We start from the raw sequence: 27,332 nt of genomic DNA, 5'->3' as shown, positions 1-27,332 counted from the left end.
TGTTTTAACACGATGTGAACAAAGCAGGGGGTTTTGCTGGTGCTTGGGGCAGGTAGGGACGGTCCCCAAAAGCTGACCAGCTCCTGGGAGCTGGGGAAGGGACCCGGGCTCCCCTGCGAGGGGCTGCGTCAGTGTGAAAGAGCTCAGCGTGCCGTGTTTGCACCCACGGGTGCAGGGGTGCCCCAGCGAGTGTGCCCAGGGCCGGGGGTCTGCACGCGGGGGGGGGGGGGCTACCGCAGTGTGTGCGGAGCGAATGCTCGCGCGGGGAGGGTGTCGGTGCACAAGGGAGCGACTCCGTGAAATGAGGCTGTGGGTGCATGGGTATCTGCCTCGGTCCCCGAGCTCAGCAGGTCGCCCCAGTTCAAACTGTCCATGGTCTATGCAGGTGATACTTGGCTGGAGGAGACGGAGGAGACCTCGGTCTTGCTCTGGGATACGGTGGAGGAGACTTCTTCATCCCCAAAGGGGTTCTTGCCACAGCAGATGGTGGTGATCATGCAGTTGCGGAACTGGAGGAGGGAGAGAAACGGAGAACGATGGCGCTGGGGGCCAGCGGGGACGTGCTGCCGTACTGAGAGCCGCCGACAGCCCCCGCGCTTGCTGCTCGCCCCAGGCTGAGATGCAATCACTTATGGGGAGGAGCAAGGTGCCTGTGGTGACCCCAGACGTGCTGGTAAGCCAAGGGCAGAAGCTCATCCTGCATGACTTGGGGCATCTCACCTGTTTGTTCATGAGGACGTAGATGATAGGGTTGTAGAGGGAGGAGCTCTTGGAGAAGAAGGCAGGCACTGCCATGAGCGTGGCGGTGAAGTCTGCTCCCTTGTTGGTGAAGATCCAGAACGCCACCACGGCGTAGGGCGTCCAGGCCAGCATAAACCCCAGCACCATGAGGATCACCATCCGCGTCACCTCCTTCTCAGCCTTCTGGGTCGTGGCCGACTCCTGCTGCTGGGCAGCTGCCTGTGGGCAGGGGGGGTGGTGAGGGGCACCCCGCAGCTTTCCGCCCCCAGACCACCTCCCTTCCCCTGCCTGAGCTGCCCACCCTGTCCCCATTCGTACCCTCCCGACGTTACCTCTCGGACTTTGCAAATGAGGCGCCCGTAGGAGAAGAAAATGACCACGACCGGGATGATGAAGTGGATGATGAACATGTAGAGGACGTAGGACTCATTGTGGTAGTCAGGGTTGTGGGTGTAGTAGTCGGGGCCGCAGGAACACTGCATCCCCTCCGGCATGTACCTGCCAGTGAGAAAGGTTAGGATCTTCACCAGGATCCTCCCTGGGGACAACGGGAGGGGTTCAACCTGGATTCCCCAAGGATGGGGGATGCACGTGTGCTTTGGGTGAGCTCCTCCCCAGCTTCTCCTCTGCGCCCCATGCACCCGGCCTCGCTGGCTCTGCAACACGCGGCTCCTTCGGGGCCGGCAGCGAGATGTGCCGACACGTTGTGCTTGGGCACGTAGCATCGGTTTGTTGTGACACTCGCTCCCTCCCACGGGGAACGGGCTATTTATTTCCTTCCTACGTAGCTGAGCACTTGCCTGCCAGGAGCCACCTGCTCTCCCTCTGTGGACGGAGGGACGCCGAGTGGGGACGGGAGCCGCTGGCTTGGTCGGTCCAAGCTCTTGAGGGCTTCATCCCTGCTGCTGCATGGGGTGGAGGGATGCGCAGCCTGGTCTGGAGGGGCCCTGGCTCAAAGGGATGCAGCTCGGGTCTGCTTGGGAGCCAAGGACCGGCTGCCTGGGCACGGATCCCAGTTCGAGGCTGGAGAGGGACCAGTTCTGGCTGTGCCTCATCGCGGGTGGATGGTAAAGGGACTTTGCTGCCCCAAAGCCGCCTCGTGCACGTGCCCAAAGGGCTGGTAGGGGCTTGCTATGACCCCATAGGACAGCTCTGCAGTGGGGGGGGCCGGAGCTGCAGCATTAGAGACATTACCTCCATCTCCTCAGCTCCTCCCTTATGCTCCGGGTGGCCTTTGGCTGCTGCATCGGCTCCTGGCCAGGGATGTGGGTGCACACAAGAGTGAGACATGGGCTTTAGCTGCCCAGAGGACATACTCGCTGGAGCCTAGCGAGCAGCTTGTGGTGTGAGCAGCCAGCGTTGCCTCTCTTATTGTTGGGGGGCATTGGTTGGTGGGGGGCTGAAACGTGCTGCGGTGCTGGGAGCAGGACAGATGGGTTCACGGGGAGAGCGGGGCAGGGGTGCTGGGAAAGGTGCTGCAGGGCTCCCAGGAGCAATCCTGGGGTGCCAGCACGTCAGCAAGGCCCGGTTTGCCTCCCCAGAGCAGCCTTGCCTGCTGGCCTGGTCGTCCAAATATTCTTTATGGTCTGCAGAGAGAAAAGGGCTCTTCACGGCATGGGTGAGATGAAGCGTGCCTATCGAAGCCCCTCTTTCTCTGCAGAACATATGGGAGCACGAAGGGCTATTGCAGCTGGAGGTGCTTGGTTAGGGGACACCAAGCCATCATGAGACTGACAGCTGAGGTCCCATTTCTGTTCTGACTCGCCCCGTTGCCTCTCTCGCCTGGAGCCCAGGGATTTTCACGTCTGAGCCATGAGTGCATCTCCTGTCCCAGAAACTGGGGTCTTTGCACAGCAGCTGGGGCTGCCGCTGAGCATCCTTTGACTCACCTGGACCAGCCAAAGAGGGGTGGAGCGGCACAGGAAAAGGCCATTATCCAGGTAAAAGCAATGCCCATCATGGCATGGGTTGCGGAGAAGCGGAAGTTTCCCATGGGTTTGCAGACGACGATGTAGCGCTCTATGGCCAAGACAACCAGGGACCACAGGGCGACTTGGCCTGCGGGAGGGAGAGAAAAAGAGAGCGTACGGTGGTGGTAAGAGCTCCTCTGGGCTTGATTTTCCCTTCGTGGTCTCGTGGTCCCAGCAAAGAGCAGAGGGGACCGCGGGGTTGGGGATCAGCAAGGGATAACCGGCATCCTATTCAATAACGGAGAATCTCCCGGCCGTAACATGCACAAGGTCTGGGAGCAGAAGGGAGCGTCTGTGCCGCAGCAGGATGCTGGTGATGGAGGAGGGGGATCATCACGGGTTTTTTAATAATTTAAAAATCAAGGGGGTGTATTCCACCTGGGTGCAAGGAAGCACAATTTCCGGCAAAGATGCCAGATGCGTCCAAACCTGTTGCTGCCTTTAAATGTGTATTTCATGAGTCTTCCGCCAGTGCTGGATCAGGGGGAGGTGTACGGGGGAGGCTGTGTGGGTGGGCATACGTGCACATGTATTTATAAGGGATAATTAAACTTCAGGGGATTGGGAGCGTTTAGACGGTGCTGTAAGCCTGCTAATGCCCCCAGCTGTGATAATCTGCCGATAACTACACCCTGCGCTAGGATTCGCTGGAGACCTGCTGCTCACACAGGGACTGCTTCCCATCAAACTTTCTTCCCTGTGAGCAGGAGCCTCCTTGTTCTTTATTAGGTACAAACATCGGACGGGCAAGTAACGCTGCCTGAAAGCCCACAGGCTCGCTTGATCAGAAATGGTGCAGACCCGTACGATCTTCTGACCCCGAGACCAAGCCCTTCCTTGGTCCTTGCCTTAGATCAGGATATTCAGCTTTGCTTTTGCCTGGCAGAATATCTGTTGTTTTGTTTTTTTTTTTTTCTCCCAGATCAGCGTCGTTGTGGGAAATTGCCCCATTTAGGGGAAAAAAAAGTGAAGTCCTTGCAGTAGTTATGGATCTCTGCAGCAAGGATTAGCGGTTGTCAGATCCATCACGAGGTGTCATGTGGGCCTGGCTGGCTGCGTGGGCACGGGGTGCAAAATGAATTTTCCCTGTTTTGCACGGGGGCTTCTGCAGGGCGAAGCATTAGCGGCTCCCGTGTCCCTGAGAAGAGGAACAAGGAAGCTCCCAAGGGTACCCAGATGGGGTGCAACTGGGACAAGAGCTGAGCAATTGCTGCAAAGCCTGGGCCTGGTTTCCCTAGCTCTGTGCAGCCCTGAATCTTCCTTCCCCTCCACGCTGCTGCTCTTCTCTTCTTGTTAAGAACTGCCACATCTTCCTTTTGCCCCTAGATAAGCTGTGACCCCTCTCCTTGTCTTGAACTCCTCCTCTCCATGCCTCTACCCCTTCTGCAGGGTCCCTCTCCCAAGGGATGTCTCTTCCCTCCCTGAACCCTCCCAAATGCTTCACCTTTTCCCAAGAAAAGGCTTTTGGCAAAGATGCTTGATGTGGATTCAAGGACATGATGTGGTCATCCCCAGCAGGTCTCTGCTAGCCGTGCAACTTTGGTGTAAGACCCCCTGAATGCACGCTGGGCAGCGTGGCCAGACGACCCCAGGCTTGGTCCTGCAAACAAGGACCCCTTCCTGGCATTCATTTCCTTGCAGCTGCCCTGCCAGTCGTGAGATGGGCACTTCTTGGCATCAAGATCAAACTTGCCTAAATCTCTCTGTTTATCCCCGTCTTGAAGCCGCATGGAAGCAGCGCCTTGCATGGCGAGCTCTGCCCCATGCAATGAGCTGCGACACCGCAGCGGCACGCGAGATGGCTTTCTGCAGGGGAGGGATGCTGCGTGCATGGCAGCCATCCCAGTAGCATGACGAAGAGGTGGAACTGTGCTCCTAAAGCTGTGAAGAAGCAAGATCACCCACTGCCGAGCCTGCCCTTAGACCCAAGCTCCCACCCCACAACACTTACCTCCCAGCGTGGCGAAGAAGCCCTCCACGGCACAGCCGACGGGTCCGAAGACGAAGTAGCCGTTCCAGGCAGTGTAGAAGGTGACCGTGAAGCCAAAACAGGCCATGAAGAGGTCAGCCACCGCCAAGTTGACCAAGATGTAGTTGAGCGGCTGCCGGAGCTTCTTGTGTTTGAAGGTGACCAGGAGGGTGAGGAGGTTGATGGGCAAACCGGTGGAGATGAGGAAGAAGATGTAGCAACACACGACACGGTATTTCCAGGGCTCGGCTAGGTAGTACTGGGGGTACTCGAAGGGGCTTCGCACCACCCCTGTCTTGTTGGACATAGGCACGTAAAAATTGATACCTTCCGTCCCGTTCATCCTGCCAATGTTATGGCAGCTGCTTTGCTTTTAAGGGTTTTCTAAAAATCAGATGCTCTGATTTCGTAATTAATTTTGCTTCAACCCCAATTAAAATAATAAAAAAAAGGAAGCCCCACCCCCCAATGTGGAAAAATAGACAACTAAAGGATTCCCCCCCCGCCAATCCGAAAAATAAATTAATTAATAAGAACAACAGTAAATCCCGAGGGGACGGGAGGTGGTGCGCTGCCCCTGCTCCGCGTCGAGGGCTGGCGGTGCCCGCGTGCCAGGGGAGGTTTTATATCCTTCGGCCTCCTCGAGGGAGCGCGGGGGGAGGCTGGATTAGGGGCTCGGCTGACTTTGTATGACAAGGGCAACGGGATTGAGAGGGGTTGATGGTTTAAGCACCCTCTAAGCAGCCAGTTGGCCCCAAAACCTGCATTAAATCGTATTAATTGCCATTAAGTGTTTAATATTGTTTAAGGAGTTGGGGGGAGGAAGGGATGGGGTGGGGAGCCCTTTGGAAGAGGGGCAAAGGTAGGAGGAGCAGTGGTGAGTTGGGGAGCGGCTGCTTTGGGCGATTGATGGGGAAAGGGTCCGTGCTCGGGTCCACTGTGGGTCCCAGCCTTTGGGGTGTCCCTGGGTGGCTGAAGGACGCCACGGGAGCGTTTGGGGACTGGGGAGTGCCCGGCTCTGCCCCACTGACCCTGGGGAGATCGCTGGGGGAAGACTGGACCGAGCTCTGCGGGTCTGAGCTGTTGGCTCGGCTCTGGCCGGCTGCTCTGTGCTTCGGGTGCCTGGCTCTGTGCTTCGGGTGCCTGGCTCAATGCGGGTGCTGCCTGATATGGATACGTGTCCCCATCACAGAGCAAAACCGGGCTCTGCTACCATGGCCAAGGCCACCTCTGTGTACGGAGCTGGGCAAAGGCAGGAGGGGAAACCGCTTCCCATCCCAAAAGCTGCAATCTTGGCAAACACAGCATCTTGGGGGCAGGTCTCTCGGCCGAATGACACCCTGAATTGTGCACCCTGGTTGTGCTAGAGTGCAAAAGACTGAATTTCCTCCTCTGCCTTGCCTCCTCTCTGGGCTGAAGGATATATGTTATTCAGCTGATCCTCCAAGGATCTCTGGCAGGACAGGAGGGAGTACGCTGTCTAGCAGGGATGGATGTGGCACAATCAGCCCCGCAACTCCCTGTCTCCCGGGGAGCTGCTGGTGAGTGCTTCCCGCCCAAGCCTCCTCCCCATCCCAGCAAGAGGGACACCAATCTGGGCTGCAGCTTTGCAAGGACTGGCGGGGTTTAGGGAGGGTCCTTAGCCACAGCTCTAAAACCAGCCTGACAAAGTGCCACTACTTGCTGGAGAAGCAGCGCCTGAGTGCCCCGGGGAGGGAAGGGAAAGCCTCAGCAATGCTGATGTCCTGAATTCCCTCCAGAGATAGTGCAGAGAGACCAGCACCAGCCTGTAGCCACACTGGGAGAGCAGGAGGGATGGAAAGAAACTTCTCCCAGGCTCTTAGCACCCAGTATGGGGCGTGGGATTCCCATCCCAGCACACACGAGACTGCGAAACCCTTCTCAGCAGGGTCGGTGCCAGCTTGGAGCACCAACGTTCCATCTCATCCAAGCTCTTTCCCCATTTCTTCCTTCTGGGTCATGGGTGTTCCTTCTCCAGGAGACCCGCCTAAGGCGCCTTAGCGAAGCTCTTCCATTAATCTCTGACATCTGGTGGCGTTAATGGCCCTGATCTGTTAATGCGGTAAGCTGTTAGCCTCTTTCTCACCGCTGTCCTCCGCCAAGACAAGGTGGATGGAAAAAGTCAACGCTGTCTTGCTGAATGAATGAGGTCTTCTGCAAGACTGGAGTGTCTCGGAGCTAGAGGGCAGGAGCGGAAGGCTAAGGGGTGTGGGTGGGATGAATGATGTCCTAATCGCTGACCCGCTGATCCGTCTGCACAGGTCCGAGAGGGGCAGAACTAGAATGTGGCGAGAGTAAGTGGGTCACATCAGCCTCAGGTGCCCTGGGACAAGGACTCCCCATGGGATGTCTGCGCCTCTCAGAAGGTACCTCACCGCATGTCCTACGAAACCGCCAGTCATGAAATTCCCAGTCTAGGTCTTCCTTGAGGGGAAGAGTTTCTTGTGGAGAAGTCCCATGGCCTTACTTCTCATAAAGCTTTCGCTGGGGGTATTTCATGCTTCTCCTGGCCATAGTCAGGCTTCTGGACCTACAAAAGTTGGGCACATTTTTGCAGAATTAGTTGAATATTAAAGGAGAACTCAGAAATGCTAATGCACATAAACAGATGTGCATCTCAATTCCAGTGTGTCCCTCCCAGCTTCCACGGTAGAAGGCAACTCTTTTCAGCTAAAAGATTTCACTATGATGGTCCACCTTCAACAGACTTGGACCTTGCTGTCAGTGACAGCAGCATCTGAAAGCTCTGGTGCTTCTCCAAGGTTTTGTATATGAACATGGTTATCTCATGGGAAAGTTAATTTTCATCTCCCAGAAAGTAATTTTCACCTCCCATCTCTGTGAGACTTTCTGCCATGTCTTTGCAGTGTCCCGTCTTCTCCCGGAGAGTAAAGAGTTGTACAAATGAAGCACAGCTATGGGGAGGTGAAATGACAGACTGTTTTGGGTGGTGGAGGAAAGCATCAGCAATAGTTTTTGCACAGAGATTTTTTCCTTGATCAGTGCAAACCCTCTCCACTCCCTCTTTCAGCTAAGCTGTGGTCCAACTTTGGCTTCATGCATGGTACCCAGAAACCTTTCATACAGAGGATTGCCAGCAACCGACCAAGAGGACTTTCACCTGACCTTCAACTAGATCGGGACCAGGACCTTTCCTCTTTTTGGGAGCTGAATACAGAGCAGGTAAGCCTGAGTTGCCTCTGTCATGCTAACAGGGGTTTGTCCCTTCCCAGATGTCCTCGTGGACTCACCTTTTCCCCCCTGCGAGCTGAGGTCGGTGTTTCGGTCGATACCCCGAGGCCGGTGGATTTAGAGCTCTCCGCAGGTCAGCCACAGCCGGAGCAATGCCGAGGGCCTCGAATAAACCCAGCGTAGGAAAATGACACCAGAGAGGATAGCTGGTTCCTCCAGGACGTGTCCTGAATGCAACCTCGGTTCCCTCTGTGTCTCTGTCACAGAAATGGAAAGTGATGGCTTTAATTTGGTGTCTCTTAGCAGGGAAACTTTACGGGCTGTCTCCCAGAGAGCTCTCAATTGTTTTCTATGCTGAGTCTACGACAAAGAAGGCAATAGCAAAATTCAGGCCCTGTTAAATGCGAGAGGAGAGGCGTGCTTTCTTTGTGTTTGCCCTTAAGAAAAGGAAGGGTTTTCTTCCTTCTTGCAGGTTTTTTCTGCTTTGCTAAGCTCTTTGAGATGAGATTGTCTCTTATTCATTGTTTGTCAGCACATTGCGTGACGGAACCCTGAGCTGCTCTGGGCTTTCATGTCCTGTGTAAAGCAAGAAATGATAATTATAATCAAATAACTAACTTGCGCTAAGCTGATACGGTTGGTTCACTGGGCTCGAGCGACAGGCAGAGCAAACCACGCGGATGTGCCAGGGAAGGTGGGTTTCCCGGAGCGGTGGCAGCTGGGAGCCCTTTGCGGTCCCCGTCCCCATCCCTGTGCAAGGCTCTTCATTGCTGCTTGGGCAAAGGCACAGGAGCGACTTGCCCAAGGGCACACAGGGAATGGTTTGCAAAGCAAGGTGTAGAGACGTGCAAAAGCAATAGAAATCAGTCACGAAGCAAACGTCTGTCCTTGAATTCTGGTGACAGACTAACGTACAGGACCTTGAACCGTGGCCCAACTTGGCCTTGGCTGAATGCAAACTGGTGCCGAGCTCGCTTTCGTGCTTTTGGCTGGTTTTGTAGTGTGCCGCCCTGACTCTCCCTCCTGCAGGGGCTCGTTCCACCCTCGTGAGCAGGCACGTACTGCGGTGCCTCCCCATAGCCCCGGCTGCCCTGGGGAGACCTCGGTTTCCCCATATCAGATAGCAGCCACGCGTGGCCGCTGCGCTGAGCCGCTTACGCCAGGCTTGTGAGCTCCCTCGCCAGGAAAGGGGTTAAAGCAAGATAAAGCCGGAGCGTTATAGAGACCATATGGAGGACCCTTTATCCTGTAATTGGATTCGTTCCCAGCCGCTCCCGGCGGAGGTGAGGCTGAGCGGAGCTGACAGGTCGTGATGGGCGAGGCGCTGCCAGCCGCCCCATCCAAAGCAGGATGTGTGTGCACAAACTTGTAGATCAATCCATTAGAGTGGATCAAATAGATTTAAATGTGTGGCAGGGAGAAGGAGGACACAGATGTATTTGCAATTTGGTTCGGTGGGCCGTTCCTCCCTCAACGGGGATTAACTCGGCTGTGGCTGGCAGCTCCGAGGAGGCAGCCGTGCCCTCTGCCGGCAGCCGCGACGTGCCGGGGCCGGCTGCCTGCTGCTCCTCCGGGCTTGCACGGTTGCATCCATCCAGGACAAGGATCTGGTGGTGCAGAGGGAGGTTCTTTGTGCCATGCACTGGCTTCTTTTCCGAAAAATAAGGGTGCACGGAAGCCCGTCTCCTGCCTTGCTCGCGGCCCCCAATGGGCTGCAGCCACAGGCTTTGGGCAGGAGGAATCCCGGCTCCTGCTTTCCGTGCAGGTTCCCCGTCACAGCTCCTTCTCCAGGCTCTCCCCACCAGCACAGCCTCGCAGGGGGTGGATGCACCAGAGCCAGAAGGCAGCTGGGAAGTGGGGAGAGCTTCACCACTGCCAACCTCGTCTCATTTGCATGGTATTCGCAAGCAAGCAGGCCCCTGTCACCTCCCAGGCTTTTCCTCCTGCTCCTGATCCAGGTAACATCCCTGCAAGCACCGTAGGATTTCCTTGGAGAGACAGAAAGTCTTTGGGACCTGTTATTTTCTTGCCAAGGAGCTGAGCAATCCCGGCTCAGCTGTGAACCTGCACCACTCCGTGTGGTGCTGTCAACACTTTTAACTAAGTGATAAACCGGGGCTGTAGCAGAGTAGGCAGGTTTGCAAGACAGTCTCATCGGCCACGCAGCACCACGGGACGAGCAGCCAGCACAGCCCAGCAAATCCAAGCAGCACAAGCACATTTCTCTGTATGCGAGCAGCTGTGCAAGGGAGCAAGCCATCCTCCGATGAGGGTGATGGCCAATGTAAGGGAGAAGATGCTGGCTCCTCCTGTGAGATCTTCCTGTCTTGCAAAATGCAGTCAAACCCTTGCTGGATTTTGTTCTGTTTTATGGGCTGTTCGAGCCAGGTAGTTGTTAGGGAGGGGTTAACAGGGAGACCTGGGAGTCGGGGATCTGTTTCCAGCTCTTCTCTCCAAGCTCTGCTTTGCCCAACTAGTGGCAGGTGCTTAACTGCGAAGTCCAGAGAGGCAAGAGGAAGGCTTTCATTTAATTCCAGAGGGATGCAAGAGCACAGCTCCACCACCTTCGTTCTGCAGCGTCCAGCAGCGCCCGCCGTGGCCCGACTTTGAGAACGGCTGAGCAGTCAGAAAAGGGGGTTTAGGCAAACAGAAATGATCCAGCCCTTTTATTTTTAATTTGTAAACCTCATTTGAAGTTGAACCTTGTTATTCCTGAGGGCCTTATTGTGGATGTTTGTAGCCCTCTGCAGCGATGCTTTCTACATGCTGTTTCATTTTGTCATAACTGGGTCAATGGGTTTTTTTTTTCATTTCTAGTGCATAGCCCTTGGTTTTCTTTGTGGAAGGCTGGAGACTGCTGTGACATGGCCAGCTGGTTTATAATCTTTTTGGGAAACAGTACAGAGGAAAGCTGGGGTTTGCTTGCTTGTTTTCTGCTTTCCAGCAGGGCCTGGCTGGGCTGCTCCTTGCTCCAACATCCCTACAGGATCGTGAACAGCCAACCTGGTGTTCCAGCTCCCAGAAAAGCCACGTCCTGGTGGTACTTCGGGTCTCCCAGGGAGAATCCCTCACGTCACTGCCCTGGCCACACTCTCAGCCAGCTGAAGAGCCCCATCCCCTGTCTTTTGCCCCATTTTGAGGGCCCTATTCCTCTCGGTGGCAGCCGAGTGTCCTGCATTGGAATTTGGTTTTGTCCTTTTCTTGCTGTCCCTGCTTTAAAGCCTTCTAGGGGTTTGCTCCAGACCAAACGTGTCTTTTCTCTGCCTTTGCCCTTCATCCTGTAATTGGATTCATTTGTTCCATCCAGCCCACCCCGGGCTTCTCCCCATCCCTTTACGTAACGACGCTGGCTCTGGGCTGTGCCAAGCCCCGGCGCTCGGGGCTTGACCCGCAGCCACTGAAACCAGTGGAGGGGTTTGCACCGATTCCTATTGCACATTGAATCCCACATCGGTACAACAACCTTTTTCTTCTGCAGTTCCTGCTCCCTTCCCCTTTGCTGCCTCTTTTTCCTTTCCGCAGGCAACGTGTGCTCCCTCCAGCCCCTGCGTTGCTCGTGCAGTGGCTGCATCTCCGCATGAACCCCCTGAGCGCGTGGTCCTACGGCACAAGAGAAGAGGTAAATGCAACAGCCCCGCACAGATGAGCAATGCAATGGCAGGATTGTCTGGAAAAATGATTGACTTTTCCACTCCTTTCATTAATATTTATTCTCCTTAATTCCCAGTCTTTACTATTTAGCTCTCCAAGGCCTTAGTGGTTGAGAGGCTTTCACTGAGGTTGCTAATTCATCACCTAAGCAAAACATCCATGGATTAAATAGGCATTTTATCAAATTGGAGCCCTGTGCTGGCATCAGACTTGGCTGGACAGGCCCAAATGTCTCTGCAGATCTTTCCGCTGTTGTCTGAGTTTTCCGTTTGGTTTTCCTGGCCCCGTGTCCCAGCCAGGATGGATGTGCCACTGTATTTCACTGATCACCAGGTTTCTCCCCTGAGAAACGCTCACCAGTGAGCACATACATTGACTTGCCATGTGCGCTGTCTCTTTTTCGCCCTGAAGGCATCTGACCCTGTTTCCTTGTTGCCTTGCAGAATGAATTGGTGCCTTGAAAGTCTGAAAGGAGATAAAGCAGCAGCAAACTCTTCTCTCTTGTTGCAGATAAACTGCTATTAACTGCTGAGGGTTTCTGGAATGAGAAGGGTGACTCTCCATTGAAAGCGCTGATAAATCCTGGGCATCCAGCATAATCCAGTCCACTGTATCAGGAAATCTCTTGGGAGCTCACAGCATTGAGCGCAGCAATGCCTTTTCATGCTACAGTTCTCCCATGGACGGATAATCTCCGTGGACAACAACTGCAAATGCTGGAGGTTGGATCCTGACTGCTTTTGCCTCCCCTTCCCTGCTCAGCAAAACAACCGCTGCGTTCTGCTGCGAGACAGGGCTTTACCTGCAAACTTCATCTGCAACGGTGACCACAGGACTGAATTTTGCATCCCGTGCGTGAGCAAGAATATTATATATTGTCCTCCTGCTGATTCGGCAGTGCAAGCGGCCCTGCAAAGCAGCGATTTAATGCACTTCTTGGTGCCTTAGTGTTTCGTCTTGCTATGCTTAACCTGATATATTGTTGTTTGATAGGGGAACAGTAGGAGGGGTAAAAGGAGGTAATAAGAAAATAGAAGGTCAGTGGGTGACTGGTGTGTGTAAAGGCTAAATTGCTCTTTCATCAAATCTAATAAATATTCCCTGTGAGTGGGGTAGGGAGCTCCTTTGCTGACACGCTAGGTGATTTCCCTGCCTCAGAGCCTCAGCCCAGGACTGGGATTGTCAGATGCGGGCAGGGTCTCCCACGGCCGGCCGTGGCACCTCGCCTGCCCCTGGGCCACCGCCAGCCAAGCCCTGCGTCTGCAGCATCCCGAGAGGCCAGGGCCGCTGCGTGCGAAGGGAGAGCAGCCATCCGCGAGGGACGAGCCAGCCGCAGCCCCTCGCTGCACATGAAACTGCATTTTTCTACCATTCCTAAAAATATTCCTGAGCCTTCAAGTGAAAACCCGGTGGTTTGGATTTGAAAACCAAAATGGAAACAGATGAGATGCATCCCATCTAGTTTTCTCACCTCCTCTCCTTTCTCTCTTCACTTGTTCCAGATCGGGGAGAGAATGGCAAAGGAGTGACCAAAAATGAAGAAAAACAAAGCGAGGAAACATTTTTTTCTCTTGTTTATTTTTTTCCTTGTTTGAGAGACTAGAAAGTTTTTATAATCTGTTTTATTAAAAAAAGGGATTTTAAAACAATTTTTTTTTTTTTCATTCCGATGGAAGATGATTGTTATAGGAAAGGACACTTTGGCCAGTGCCTCTCTCCTCCACCACTGGTAGAGAAGCTAAATCCATCCAGGCTATGGCCAGAAACATGTGCTTTCCTCTTTCTTTTCCTTCCTTTCATGTCCTTCCATCCTTCCATGGAGAAACTGAGGCAGCAGGCAGAATTTCCAGGGGTGTCCAGATCACATCAGGCCCGGTTTCCAGAGAGGCTTTGGCGTTACGGGGTACAGCACTCATTTTCCAGGCTTTAAATGCCTGTGGGAAGCTCTTGCAGGTGCATTGCAGACCCAGAGGAGCTCAACGAGCTGCTGAGGACTTAAATCGGGGTGATGCCCCTGCAGATGGGTCTGCTGCAAAGACGCGCTTTTGATGCCCCATCTGGGCTCTCTTGGAGATGTTGGTGCTGAAGAACTACAGAGCATTGCATTTACAGGTAAAACGGAGATCGCTGCCTCTGAAAGGTGAGCGGTGGGATGCTCCCTACCCTCTGCTGCACACCCAGTCCTTCACCTCCTTCCCCATGTCTGACCTGCACCTTATCCACAGCTCACCGCCATCAGCAGGGAGAGCCTCCGGTCTCTGGGTTGGCTGTAGAAACCAGGCAGAGTGGGAGGAGAGAGAAACAACGCAAGACAAATTCCCCATTAATCTAAGAGATCATTATTTGCTGCTAGAACCGGGAGGGCGAACTGTTTTTGGGAGTCAGCAGGAGTTAAATCCTTGCTATTGATTCTCGCCCAGCCTGGCTGCGCAGCCGTGAATTACTGTAAATTACACCGCCGAGCAGTGGGGAGAAATTGAAGTGGGCGCCAGGCAAGCGTGGGGATGGGAGGGGGAAGTCTGCGCCCTTAAAATATTTATGCTGCAAATTAACATGTGTTTTAAGCCTGTGATTCTTCAAATATTTATCTAGCGTTAATATTTTGAAAACCGCATTAAAATTTGCCACTGGTGCTTTATTCATTAGGAGCGTTCAGCAGTCACAGACAGCAGCGCCTGCTAAATCTGTAATGTGTCCATGCAGAGACAGCAGCTGGAGGATGGTGCCTGGGCTGTGAGAAAGAGCTTTCGGCTCCTACTTCCAAAGCAGGGAGCCTAAAATGAACTCCTTACCCACATCGACTTCAGCTGTGTGACTGCAGACGTTCAATTCAGCAGAGCATGCGCCGTGTTTTTGACCCATCTGACTCCAAGCAAAAATAATTTAATGTGAGCGGAGTGATATAGATATTCCCGCGGGCATCGGGAAGGGGAGCTGGGGCTGGGGACACATTTTTTCCAAGCCTGATGGCTGCCGTGGGTCTGGTGGGGCTGTGACAGCAAACTGGACATGCATGAAGCCTTGTCTTCCCTTCTCATATGGGGGGAATGTCAGATATGGGCCGTCAGATACGGGCTATCCGATATGGGGGAAGAGAGGGTGATTTGGCCCGCCATGGCTATCAGGGCTAGTGCTTCGGCTCTGACACTCACCCCAAAATTGGAAGCTTTGCTGGGGGACACCCCAATGCCTGACCAAGAGTCAGGCGGAGCAGCAGTGCAGGATTTCAGTCTTTCACAATCTCCCCGCATGCTCTCCGCCCGCTGCGTTAGCCTAGGGCTGAAATTCAGCTTCAGACTCGCATTGGCTTCCATCTCCTGTTTTTTATGCAACCCACTTGCCAAAATACCCCGAGCACAGAGCGACTTGGAGGGAAAAGTACAGGACATGGAGACAAATGCTCAGTGTCGCTGGCACAAGGAGCTCGTTTTCCCTTGATTCCTTGACATTGCAATTGATACATGGCTTAATGGACTTTACTACTACTGCCAGTTTCCTGTTAAAATTACTCCCAATTATGGCAACCGTTTAACTTTAGGTACGAGCAGAACTGCAAGCAACTCCATTTTGTACATCACATTTTTGTTAAGCTTCTAACCTCTGCTGCAATTTTCCTTCATAAAACAAGGAGAATTTCAAGGGGCCTGCAGATTGCAAATGGTCACAGGGACTGCAGCAGATTTTTTGCATTATAATGCTAGGGAGTGAGATTTCCAGCTGTGATTTTTTTTTTTTTTTTTTAAATTTTCATTTATCCTCATTTTGCATTGGCAATGGGGACATGCCAAAAGCTGCTTTCATGGGCTGGGCAAACCTAGAGCAAAAAGGCGCCTGTTGCTCCTACCCACTCTGGTGCTTCCACTGAAGAAGCCTGGGAGTCAGGTCCCTTATTTTCAGCTCTCCGTTTCCTTTCCTTTTTGAGTACTCTTGCATAATTAAGAGGTGAACCTGGCAGACAGCATCCAACTAATACAGATATGATTAATTTTCATCTTCCCTTTTTATTTTAAAGGTTGTCCTTTCCAGTGCAGAAAGCTTCATCACAGATGGATGGGAAACCTGCCAGCCAGCCACATTTTTGAGGTAAAAGGGGACAAGGCATGGGAAAGTTTAGTGCTTTGAAAAAGTGACCTTTCTTGGTAATTAATTTGTCACTTCCCAACACCATCTGCTGACTCGTCAGCTGCATCCATCATAACCATGCAAAAACTACTGGAAAAGTCAATTAAAATGAGAACCGGTGTCAAATGGACTTTGCACAGATTCTTTAGCAAAGGGGGGGGGGGGGGGATAAGCTATCGTGTAATGTCCTTTCCATCGACACACATACACATGGTCCCAGGGAGAAAAACTATGTTGACCTCTCTGGAAGTTTTATAGCTAGGGCCACTTCATTGCCTGGTGATAAGCTGCAGTAAATGCACAGGGATCAGGGAAGCATCTTAGCGACCGCCACGTTTTTTAAGGAGGGGCTTGGCCCAAATTGAGCATTATCGACTGTAGTGACAGCAGCAAGTCCCTTGTGAGGACCAACGTGCAGCGCAGTGTGTACACGTCGTATTGACCAGCTGCCATGGAGCTAGGTGAGAAAAGTTATTTTATAGGCTTGGGCAATGGCTCTTTTCCCCTTGGCTCCAGCAAATGCTGCCAGTGCTTAGCTTTCAACCAGCCAGGCAGGAATACCGCTGCGCACCCCTGCTCTAACATCCCATAAAGCCATTTGATGCAGGAGGATTTCATTGCTTCCCCAACTCATTTTTTTTCCTCTTGCATCTCACCTGCTTTTGGCTGGTTGCTCTCAGGTTTCCTCGCACGTAGCCACCCGTCTGTGAGAAGCACCAGGGCGTTTCTGGCCTGTTCCCAAACCCTCCAGCATCAGCTCCTGTCTGCTGGTCTTGGGAGACCAAAGATGAGGTCTTACGCAAGTCACTTGCTCTCTCTGCGCCTCATTTGTCTGGAGAGAGACGTCAGTGCGCAGTTTTGTGTCCCTGAGGGGGTTCAGCGTGTCCCCAGGACTGTGAGATGCTCAGTTACGGTGGTAAAAGGGGCCACACGGAGACTTAAAATGGACAGATAAATCCCCTGGACTGCTTTGATATCTCCCCACTTGTCTGCTCAGTTTAGAAAGCTTTTTGGTGATAGATTTAGCATGCATAGTTTTATTTATTATTTTAATATTTAGCTCTAGATCCTGCCAGGGGATTTGTTACCTTAAATCTATACTTTTTGTAATGCTGGTGGGTCCAACTTCATTCTGCATTATGCTTATTTTGTGGGAACTTTGTTATTATTGTGATTTGTCCACATTACAGTAGAAATGTAATTAAGATATAGCCGTTGTTTTACCACTGGTACACTCGCATCATAAACACTTCATCCTGGAGGGCTCACGATCTAAAAAGATAAGCTGGGAGAGAGGAATTTCTCCATCTTATAGATGGGGAAACTGAGGCAGAGAGAGATTCTCCTGTCCAGCTGTGGGACCCACCGAGAACAGCTGCTAGCCTAAAGACAGAAGCCTGGGGAGGGAGGAAAGGGGATCTTCCTGGAAACGAGAAACTCTTAAAAATCCAATGCAGATAACAATGTTCCCTGTCCGGCAAACCCGTTTCCGTGCACGCCAGGTAGCCGTTCGTCAGCTCTGCTGGAAGTGTGGGCACCTGCACAGGTAAGTGATTGCGCACCGGTGCCTCTACCCGTGTATAAAGGGTGGGAAAGCCAGCAGGAGCATCCAGGTGTGAACGGGAGCAAGAAGAGGTCTGACCTCCAGCATCCCGTGGCTGCGCTCGCCAGGTAGGTGCTTGGTCTCTGCTCCCATTTGCAAGCTCGGTGGGGTGGGCACTTCGTGGGTGCCCAGATAGGCACTGGTGCTACCAGCACGTGTTGGCTTCAGCAGAGAGAGCTCTGACAAGAAAGGGGAAATGAAATCGATGCTTAAATAAGGGGCAAGGTGCTTTCTGCTCATCTCCCATCGTGGGAGCATCGATTCCACCAGCTCCTGCCTCCCTGCTTGTCGTGAGCACCCAGCAGACACTGAGGCGTGCTGCAGAGGCGCGAGGAGCCCTGGGTGCCCTCTGCACTCGGGGAGCTGCTTTGAACAGACAGAAAATGAGTCACAGGCAGTTCCTATTGACAGTAACGATTTGATTTTTTTGGAAGACAGCTCGGTAGATAAATGTACTGTCTTGTCACTGTGCTCACACCACTATCAGGTGGATGTTCACCCCTCCTGCCCCCAAACTGGCATCTAACCCCATTTTACACAGGCATAAGCGGAGCTGGGCAATGCTGCACCCAGCCCCATGCGACCACAGTACTTTGTTGTGCTGGTGCTGAACTTGGGATCTTCCTGCTTTGTGCTTTCTCTTTGTAGCTGGGAAGCATATTCACTAACAACAAAGTATGCATCTGCCTGGAGAGGCATTGAGCTAGAGATCTCAGGTCTGAAAGACATGTCCTGCTTACAAAATAAGGAAGGGACATTCAGAAAAGACATTTTTTTTTACTGGAGTAATGTGTGGGGGTGTTTCTCCGGGGGAAGAAGGAGCAAATCAATTCACAAAGGGATAGTCAATAAGAGATGAAGGAGGTGACTGGGTTTATTTCTTTGTATATGGCAGTATTTTATTGCGGTGATAGAATAAATGAAAAGGCACTAAAGATTGATGCTACTGAGATAACACCATGTTATCAGCACATATGCGTAGCAACACGCCGTATTACAAGGGGAGAGCCTGAGAAAGCCTCTCTTGATCACTGCAGCAAAAGGTCCATCTGGCTGGGTCAGCCGGGGCGATGTCCCAGTGCAGCCGATAGCTTTGATGACCCAGTGCGGGTGGGCAGGGGCAGATGGCACCGGCGTTGCCCTAAGCAGTGCCAAGGGAGAGGAGAGGGGCTCCAGCCGCCTTCGCTCGCTGCCAGCCCTCCCCTGGCCCGGCACACAGCAGAGGGATGTGATTGGCAAGTGCTGCAGAAAGGGAATATTTATTAACTTCCACTGGCCTTCGGTTCAATACTAGCTGATATTTATGGGAAATCTAATTTAGGGGTCAAATTTGACCTAACAATGTCTTTTCAATAACATCCAAACCAAGAAGTTTCTGAAACTAATTAAGGATCAGGCTCCAATCAGGTAGAGTAGTTAAGCTGTGGGACCAGACTTCATTAAGTTTGTCCAGAGAGAATAGTTTAATATTTAAAGAGAACATTTAATGTTTACGTAAGTCGTCTTCTGACGTGAAGCTGCTGTTAAATCACTTCAGAAGGTAGTTTTTAAAGCCCTTTATACAAGGCTGTTATGGAGCCAGGCTGGCAAATGCCCTTCCCAGCTCTCTTGGACCCAATGAGGCTTATTAAAAGATTCAGTCCATCAAGGCAGGTTTTCAGGGGTGAGGAATATGAAAACAAAATTTAACAAAACAGCTGTCTTAAGGTTTTTCTCTCTTACAGCATCACTCTGTCTCCCTTGCTGTCAGCGGGATTGATGGGAGCGTTTTGCTCTGGATGTGTGTGGGTCTTAAACCAGTACAGCTGGAGGGCTAAAGCTTGCAGAACAGAGGGAGTCTTTAACAGTGCTGAAGGGCTGGGCTTGAAGTCTCTGGAGATATTGCTCAAGAACAAATCTGTTTACAGAAAAAGGTTTGAGAGGAGAATTGTCAGTCAAGACACTTCTATTCTCAGCTCAGGAGCAACTGGAAGAGTAAATATACCTCTAGTTAGCTGGTGGATAAATTAGATTGCAGCTGATCAAAAGCCAAAGGGATTTCTTGTCAAATGGCCCTCTCCACTGTCACCCTGGTATCTTCTTTCCTTTGTCGTTCAGACTCTCACGATGGTTTCAAAGAAGGTGGTGGCCAGTTTGCTCTTGGTGTATGTGGTGTCTCTGCTGGCTGAACAGACCGAAGGCTTCGTGCCCTTTTTCACCCACAGCGACTTCCGGAAAATGCAGGTAACCCCTAAGAAACGTACTGCAGGGGCTGGAGCCCTGAATAAACCAGGAAAGGTGTTTCTTCCTCCCTCATCCCCCAAGCTCTGCCAGTGCACTCCGTGCCACTGTCATCCCCATCATCTGCCCCTTCTGTTCAAACAGGAGACACGATGATACTGGCAGTCCCTCACTCATCCCAAAGTTAAGGGCTACGGGAGAGGGCAGAGACAACTTTTAAGATGTGAGACTAGCAAGGAAGAGCCTGGACTCCTTTACATAAGAACCAAAAGACCTGTGTGGATTATCATCTGCAGCTAGTGGGTCTCGTTTTTCTTTCCTCCATGCTAGTGGCTGTAATTTTTATAGAGAAGCTGCAGCCTCCCATCATCATACTGATGGGTCTTTTTGTTGTAACAAATAATTAACCATCCTCCAGACAGTTGTCACCTCTGGGATGTGCAGAGAGGAGGATGTTTTTTCTTTTGATGTGAAACTAATACTGTTGAAAGGTGTCAGGCAGGCAGCATCAGAGACTGCATCTTCTTAAACACAGCCGAAGTGAGCTTCCCCCGCACAACACAACCCATTGATACTGGGGAGAAATCTTGTTTCCAACACCTATCCGCTCGCTGGATAGCAATTGCTTTTTGTGGGGAGTACAGTCATCCTTCAGCCTCCTTGAGGAACATGATGGGGACCCACGCACGGTCCCCAGATCGATTGTTCATACATCAGAACCCTTGTAGCTATGTGTCTGCTAGTGATTGAGGGTCTTCTAGATGTACGTGGGTGAAATCAGTCTTCCAAAGGCTGCCTCCTCTCCTCTGAGCATGCATTCAAACCAAAGCAAGTGCACAGCAACGAGTTTGACACTGAGCACAGCCTTCGCTCCATTTTACATGTCCTGTAGCGTCTGTCATATCCCAAAGTAACTTTGGCTTTTCTCTTTGGGCTGGGAAGAAAGGGAGAGTCCTGAAGCCAAGTTTAGCCCTATAAATGGGAAAGGACTGACACTACAGACCTGCGAGAAAGGCTGGTAATACGTAACATCTGCACAGAGCTCTCCATTTGCAATGAGGCTGTGCAGGCTTTTATTAAACTTCATTGCCACTGCTCCAGAACAGAACCAGGACCAGGCCTCTGGAATAGCTCTGTAAGGTCAGTATTCTTGGCTACCACATCCTGCTGACAGCGTTATCTTGCACAGATCAAAGGAGTCGTCTATGAGTGTCATGTTTGCTACAGATCTTTTACACACAATCCTGTAACCAGACCTTACACCCAACATTGCAGCCTCTGCTGCATGTCAGAATTACAGTCCCCAAGGCCATGGTGCACACAGCTGATGAGTCCCTTCCCAGTGAGCTGTGGCCCTGGGGAAGGATGCCGCATTGGCTCCAGGCAGCGGTTAGACCTCCAGTCCCTCTGGTTTTGTGCCCAGCTTTGCAGGCTCCTGGCTGCTGGGCATCGCACTGTTGGTATGGTGCAGAGCAGGTTTGGTACCTGCACAATGCTGCATCCCAGCATCACTGTCCCGTTTGCTCTCTGCTGTGAAGTTGCAGGAAAAGGAGAGGAACAAAGGAGGGCAGAAGAAATCCCTGACCTCGCTGCAGCAGCTGGAAGAGGAAGGCTTCTCTGAGCAATCTGGTGCAGATGTCAACAAGATCAAGACCATCCAGGTACGTTGAACCACGCGACTCTAAGGAGCTCATGAGGACACACAGGGGACAAGTAGCCCAAGAGACAGCCCACAGGGCCTGGCTACAGAGGAGTATTTGGTGGTGCTGCGTGAGAAGACAGCGGGTGTTATCGGGAGCTCACAATTTATATAAAGGAATACGACCCATTTCCTGCCAGCCCTGCCAGGCATCTGAGCAAGGTTGCATCAGAGAAAGATTTTACCTCCACCCTATAAATTATCGTGGACATTCAGCAGCCTGGTCACCCCTCAGACCCACCTGGCTTCTCCCTTAGGAAGATGGAAACAACATGAGGTCTTTCTTTGCCATTCAGTGAACACCAGCCAGCTGCAAGGCAGGAATTTGCAGCTCTGCTTCAGCTCTGGGTTTAACTTGTCACTTTTTCACCCAGCTCCAGATTAGCTGCCCGGTGTCACCTCTGATCTCACAGTTCTCTGCACTGGCAAGACCTTATTTATAAACTTGGGCCCATACAGCCGCACCCCCAAAGTCTGTATACAGAGCAGAAAATTGCCAATTTTAGGGATTTAAGTGCCAGTCTAAGCCCTCAAAGGCATGCTTACCTGGTTAGCCAAGTCTGAAAATTGTGCTTTTCCACTTGAATACAGGGAACTCTTTGCCCTGTCCGTGCAGCTGCTCCTGCGGTGAGCTCGGCCGTTCTCTCTGCCAGCAAAAGGATTGTGTAGGTCCACCCCAAACTGCAGGATAGACTGAGTGGGACAGGCAGCGGGACTAGCTAGGCTGGAATTTGACCAAGACTCAGGTTAATGTGCAACTACTCTCGCAAACGTGGTGCACCAACAATCAATAATAGGATTTAAACAGCAAGGATTCACAGTTCAAAGCATTAAATAACTGGCACATCCCAGTGTTTAACACACACACACACACACACACCCCGCTGCAGCCCTCCTTTGCCTCCAGCCATGACCGGAACAACTCTATTTACTTCGGGTACATCTGAGCCACAGCTGGCTCAAAGTCAGTCAGTCTGGAGGCAGGATGATGTCTCATCCTCAGTCTTTACTAAGGCAGGGTGCTTCACCCACATCAGTAAAGCTGATGGCTTGAAGGGTCAAGGTGTGAGATAGTGGAGGATTATAAGGTTCAGAAATTATTTTCTTCTTTACAGTCTCTGTTGCCAGGAGGTACCTTTATCTGTGTTTCTGAGTCAGCCCATAGATGATCCAATGCATGAAAACTGTGGCACTCTGAACAGCATAAAATTGCATTGACTTAAAAATGTTGCTTTTCCCCATATAAGAATCATCCTCTTCCCTTCAAATCAGCCGTAGACCCTCTACTGACTTGAGCAAAGTGGGGTCAAAGCAACCCATCCTGCCTCCCTGGGCTCCACTCAGCTTCTCTTTCTGACTTTTCTGGCTTCCTCCACAGCTAGTTGTTCCTGTCAAAGCCAGGATGTGGCTCACCCCAAGGCAGCTGGAAAAATACCAAGATGTCCTGGAGAAACTGCTAGCAGAGATGTTACAGGACACCCCAGACGGTACTGTCAGGAGGTTGATTTCTGCCTTGGGAATTCTGCCTTTCCCTCTTCTCACCAGCTCATCATCACGGAGATATTTATATTCCTCAGAAGGGCTTTTGTGTCATGTTTGCTCACTTTACAGAGTCCTCAGATACCCCACCCGCTCTCATGTACATGCTCTTCTTCTGGGAAGGTTATTCACTCTCTTAGGGTGCTGTGTGTGCCCTAGAGCTGATATTGACTGTTAGCAGCATTGCAACACTTCCCAGCAGCTCTCCTTGGCACTGCTTCCCACTTCCCTACTCCTCCTCCCAAAAAGTCCTCAGTCTTCAGGGCGCAATTTCCAACAGAGTTTGTAACGCAAGCGACACCTGCGAGGCAGCTCAGCACCTGCAGTCAGACCCGAACACCTTGCTCCCTGCACAGGGGCTGAACACTAGCAATTACGGCTAGAATTAGCTGCAATTCAAGGTGTTGAGTGCTAACAAATCCAGCCCTGGGCTTTGCTCTTAGTGTATTGGAATTGCAAAAGGAAATATCCAGGGGCAGTATGTGATGCAGCTATTCCTGCCTGCAGACTTGGGGGGTGGTGGAATGGCTCTCACTGGTGGTATCTCTGGACCTTTGTCTTATCTGGGCTTAAATGTCCCAAACAAGAGGGTCCCCTATATCCCTGTGGGAGCTGTTATTCTGCTTTGGCTGTGCTGATTTCCCTTTGCCTTCTAGCTTTTTAGTTGGGGAGCTGAGGAGGAGGAAACAATATATAAAGCCTAGGAAGGACTGAATGACAAATTTAAGGACACTTGTTCTTTGCTCTCTTTTCTTTTTAGCTGACTGATACCTGCAGAATCAGAAGAGAAAGCGAAGTAGCTTGCTAAAGCTAAAAGACTCCACTTATGTAAACGAAATCTGTAAAAGAGATTAACAACAAAATCTGAGGTGAGATAATAAAATGCGCAGTATAATTAAATGGAGGATTTGTGTCTCCTTTTCTGCGTGCCTCTCAGCCAGATGGCAAGCAGCAAGTGTGGGAAAGAAGAGAGGGAGGGTTTCCAGTTCTAGGGAACATCACCGTCCTTCTGAGAAGTGCAAAGCATGTTGCAAAGCTTCAGTAATTAATCTTTGTGGACTAATACGTTTTATCCCTCTCTTTTGGCAATGAGGGGAAACTGAGGCAAATATTTACCTGATCTCCTAGCCAAATTGGTGACACAAGTGTGGGATGAGGAGTGCTGGGTGGGGGACCTGGGTGTCCCTACCCAGGCTCCCGGCTCTGGACGCGGGAGGGCACTCTCTCCCACACTGCTGGAAGAAAGCAGGAGCCCTGATTTGCAGTTCCTACCTGTGCTCTTAACCCCCTCTTACTCACCCAGGCGATATAAATCTAAATAACATTGTGAGGAGCACCTCTCCCACAGCTATGATGTGAACAGGCACAGCGTGTGTGAAACAAGGCAGAGCTCCGGCCTTATTTCTGCCTCTCAAACAAACCTAGAGGTGAAATCGTAATTCCACTTGAACATATTGCTCGCCATTTACATACCTTTGGCTTATTTTAGAGCTGCTCCTCTATATTGGCAGCAGGAAATCCAACATATGTAAAGTAAGGACGGATGAGATCAATGGAATGTATGTGAATATATCCAGTTTCAATCCAATTTTATCCTCCCAACCTAACACAAATTCTGTTCTCACTGTGGCTCATTTGAATAGCTGTCTTTGTGCTAGAACAACACTCCTCGGTATGCTCTCTGCTGCAAGCCATCCCTTAGGAGGAAAGAAATCTCCCAATGTATAATGCAACATCCAGCACGGAGTGGATTCCAGCTTTAACATTTGATTCAAAGGCATACTCCTGGTCCATGGACTGATCAGCTCAGCGTAACTCAAAGTTTGCAGGGATTATTGCTGAGGCAGGTTGAGCTATGAAATCACTATAAATGAGTCTGAGTGGTTGGAAGATAGAAAATAATACATTCCATTAGTCTGAAAGTGAAAGCAACTGCATGTATTGCTGGGCTATAGGAGCTCAGCCAGTGCAAATCACTCTGTAGTGGAGTGATACCCATGGGAGATCCGGCATGGAAATCACCAGGGGAGCTGCACCGCATTTACACCAGTGTACAGCAAGATCAGAGACAAGACTGTTTGCTTCAAAGGAGGCACTGTTGACTCATTCCTTCGGAAAGACCCAAACCTTTACCCCAGGTTTAAATTTGCCCTGCTGTGGGAAAACAAGGGGAGTTTCCCCTTGAAGGGCAAACTGCTCCCCAAAACCCTAAAACCATAAGCTCCACTGCAGGTCAGAGCTGTCCCTATAGCATCCCCTCTTGCCCAGCTCTTTCACTCAAGTGGTTTCCTGGGCTGACAGCTCCGCTGTGCCATCCAGGAAGGAACATTGCCCGGTGACAGCAAGAAAGTGAACATGAGTCTCTTGGATTTGCTTCCTGGACCATTTCCCACCAGAGCAGTGGTGGGGCTGATGCTGCGGAGGCTTCCATAAGGAGATCCACCAATGTGACTTTGTAGGGATATCTCCCTCTACTCTTACATTTTGACCCAGACAAGCTGCAGCTGCAAAGGTCTGCTTTTAGCCTGGCCATCGCTTGTACCAATGGCTCTACAGTTGACCCAGCTATAAATGAACTCATGGATGTATGGCTGGTTGTGACAGCAACTGTATGAACCCCCTGTCTTGTCCTGCAGCAACAACTGTGCTGTCCAAATAGGCACCAAAGTGCAAGGGGGCCTTCAGCTTTTGGAATTAGATTCCTTCCAGCCTCAGGGGCTTGACTAGTGGGAAAGAAGCAGAAGGAGAAGATGGATGGACCCCACCATCTGCCCAGGCGTGGCTCCCGCTGTCAGGGCTATATCTCTTGTTAAGAAGCAAAATGGTCTCCAAGTTGCAGGACAGATCTGTATCCCCAGTGCCCTGGAAGGCTGCTTTGGCAGCCAGCAACACCTAAGTCCATGCCTGCAAGCACGTAGGAAGATCTTGCTGCTCCAGAAACCGAACAAGAGTTTTGTGGCAGGATGAGCAGCCAAACAGTTGTGGAAAAGAGGCAGGGAAAGGAGAAGGAGAGAAAAGAATGAAATCAGCACTGACTTTCTAACCTAATAAGAAGCTCGGCAGGCTGAGGACATGACATACGATCGGGAGGATGAGAAGCGGTGTTCTTGGGTCACACCTGTGCCGCGGCTGTGAGTGACAGGGTGTTAAATCGGCACAGTTGGCTTCCAAGTAAGATTTGACACTTCCCCTGGTGACATATGCAGGACTGTCGTCCAAATGCCATGGGATAAGACAAGGGGGTGGGACGGCGGGGTTTTTTTCAGCAGCCCCTCAGTCAGGGGTGGAAGGGTTCATCTGCTGCCCATGCTTTTCGGGGTGCAGCACGCTCCCCTCTTCAGGCACCTTATGAAGATGGTGTAGATCTATTTCTGCCCCTCTGCTTACACCAGTCCTGTGTTGATACTTCAAGAGGAAAAGCAGACGGTATGGCACGCCTGCTCTTCCCATTCGATATCTGAGTCACTGCCAGCAGGCCTAAGGCAGCTTCTGGGCTCACAGGGAAGGTGGAGGCTGTCCCCTCCTCGCTGTCCCATCTTCCCACATCCAGCTCAGGATATTTACAGCCAAGATATTCGAGAGCTGCACTGTGGGCTGGGAAGCTGGCTTTTCACAGCCGAGCATCTCTCAGCATCACAGCCCATCTGCAGTATCAGCAGGCCTGTGCTCGCCCCAGCAGCCTTTGCTGCTGCCCAGAGCTGTGGGGATGACGAAGGGGCTGCAAAAAAGCAGAAACTCCACCATCAGCCTCATCGTCGGCACTGTGGGCAGGGCGATGGGAATAAATCGATGCTTGTCCATGGGGCTATAAGAGATAGCCCCTGTCACATCTGAGAGACAGGGCTGTCTTCTCCTGCTGCCTTCTCTGTGGTGTCCAGGTACCTTCCAGGGAAGGCAGGCATGGTCCCGAGGGTTGTCTTGCTAGAGAGGGGTCATGGATTTCTCTCCACAAAGAAGAGGCATCTGTTCCTGCTGGGCATCAGTGCCGCCAACCTCCTTTCTGCAAAGGACTCACAGCTTTTCCCCAGCCCTCCAGTTCTCGAACATGGCTCCCATGTTCTCCACTCTGAAGGTCACGCAATGAGGCTGCTGGGCCAAACTCTGTCCCGGTGCAACTTCCCTGACATCCAGAAACACAAGAAGTGGAAGGGTTTTGGGGTTTTTTTTGTTGCTGTTGTGCTTTTTCTCCAAAGCAAGAGGAGTTCACTTAATTCATGAGCTTGTATCAGCTCAGGCTTAGATGCCAGCATTCATCTGCATGTCTAGGCAGAGCTTCTCCAAACTGAAAGCTGTGAGCTTACAAAAACTGTGTACTAAGAGCATATTCTAATTCTGTATTTACATTAGACACTGATCCAAATTATTAGCTGTCAGTTGTGCTTTCCAGTTAGTGAGCAGGGGAGGCTCGGCTTAGCACGTTCACACTTCCCAACGGAACTGAGTATGTTCTTTTAATGGGCTCCCTGGCCTCTACTAAGTGTATATTTGTTGTTGCTAACCAGATTAACAAATCTCAGCATCTTGTTGCTGCTTTCTTGCATAAATCAGGAAGAGCGAGGCGAGCTTTGCCTTGTGCCCTAAGAAGAAGGGCACGGCAGCAAAGTA

The 27,332-nt window shown here is 51.5% G+C and overlaps 1 protein-coding gene across 1 annotated transcript; it reads right to left on the bottom strand.

Moving 5' to 3' along the window:
• Window positions 1–377: 377 nt before the first annotated feature.
• On the bottom strand, window positions 378–5,023 carry LOC142418985 (green-sensitive opsin). Its single transcript, XM_075521533.1, has 5 exons — window positions 4,663–5,023; window positions 2,631–2,799; window positions 1,074–1,239; window positions 721–960; window positions 378–509 (listed from the first exon to the last, which is right to left on the bottom strand). The coding sequence occupies exons 1-5, from the start codon at window positions 5,021–5,023 to the stop codon at window positions 378–380; spliced, it is 1,068 nt and encodes a 355-aa protein (XP_075377648.1).
• Between the last annotated feature and the right edge of the window lie 22,309 nt (window positions 5,024–27,332).

This window comes from Mycteria americana, chromosome 20 (assembly GCF_035582795.1).
Source record: "Mycteria americana isolate JAX WOST 10 ecotype Jacksonville Zoo and Gardens chromosome 20, USCA_MyAme_1.0, whole genome shotgun sequence".
NCBI lineage: Eukaryota > Metazoa > Chordata > Aves > Ciconiiformes > Ciconiidae > Mycteria > Mycteria americana.
Note: the sequence above shows the minus strand (reverse complement) of the source record. Positions and strands in the feature narration are given on the sequence as shown.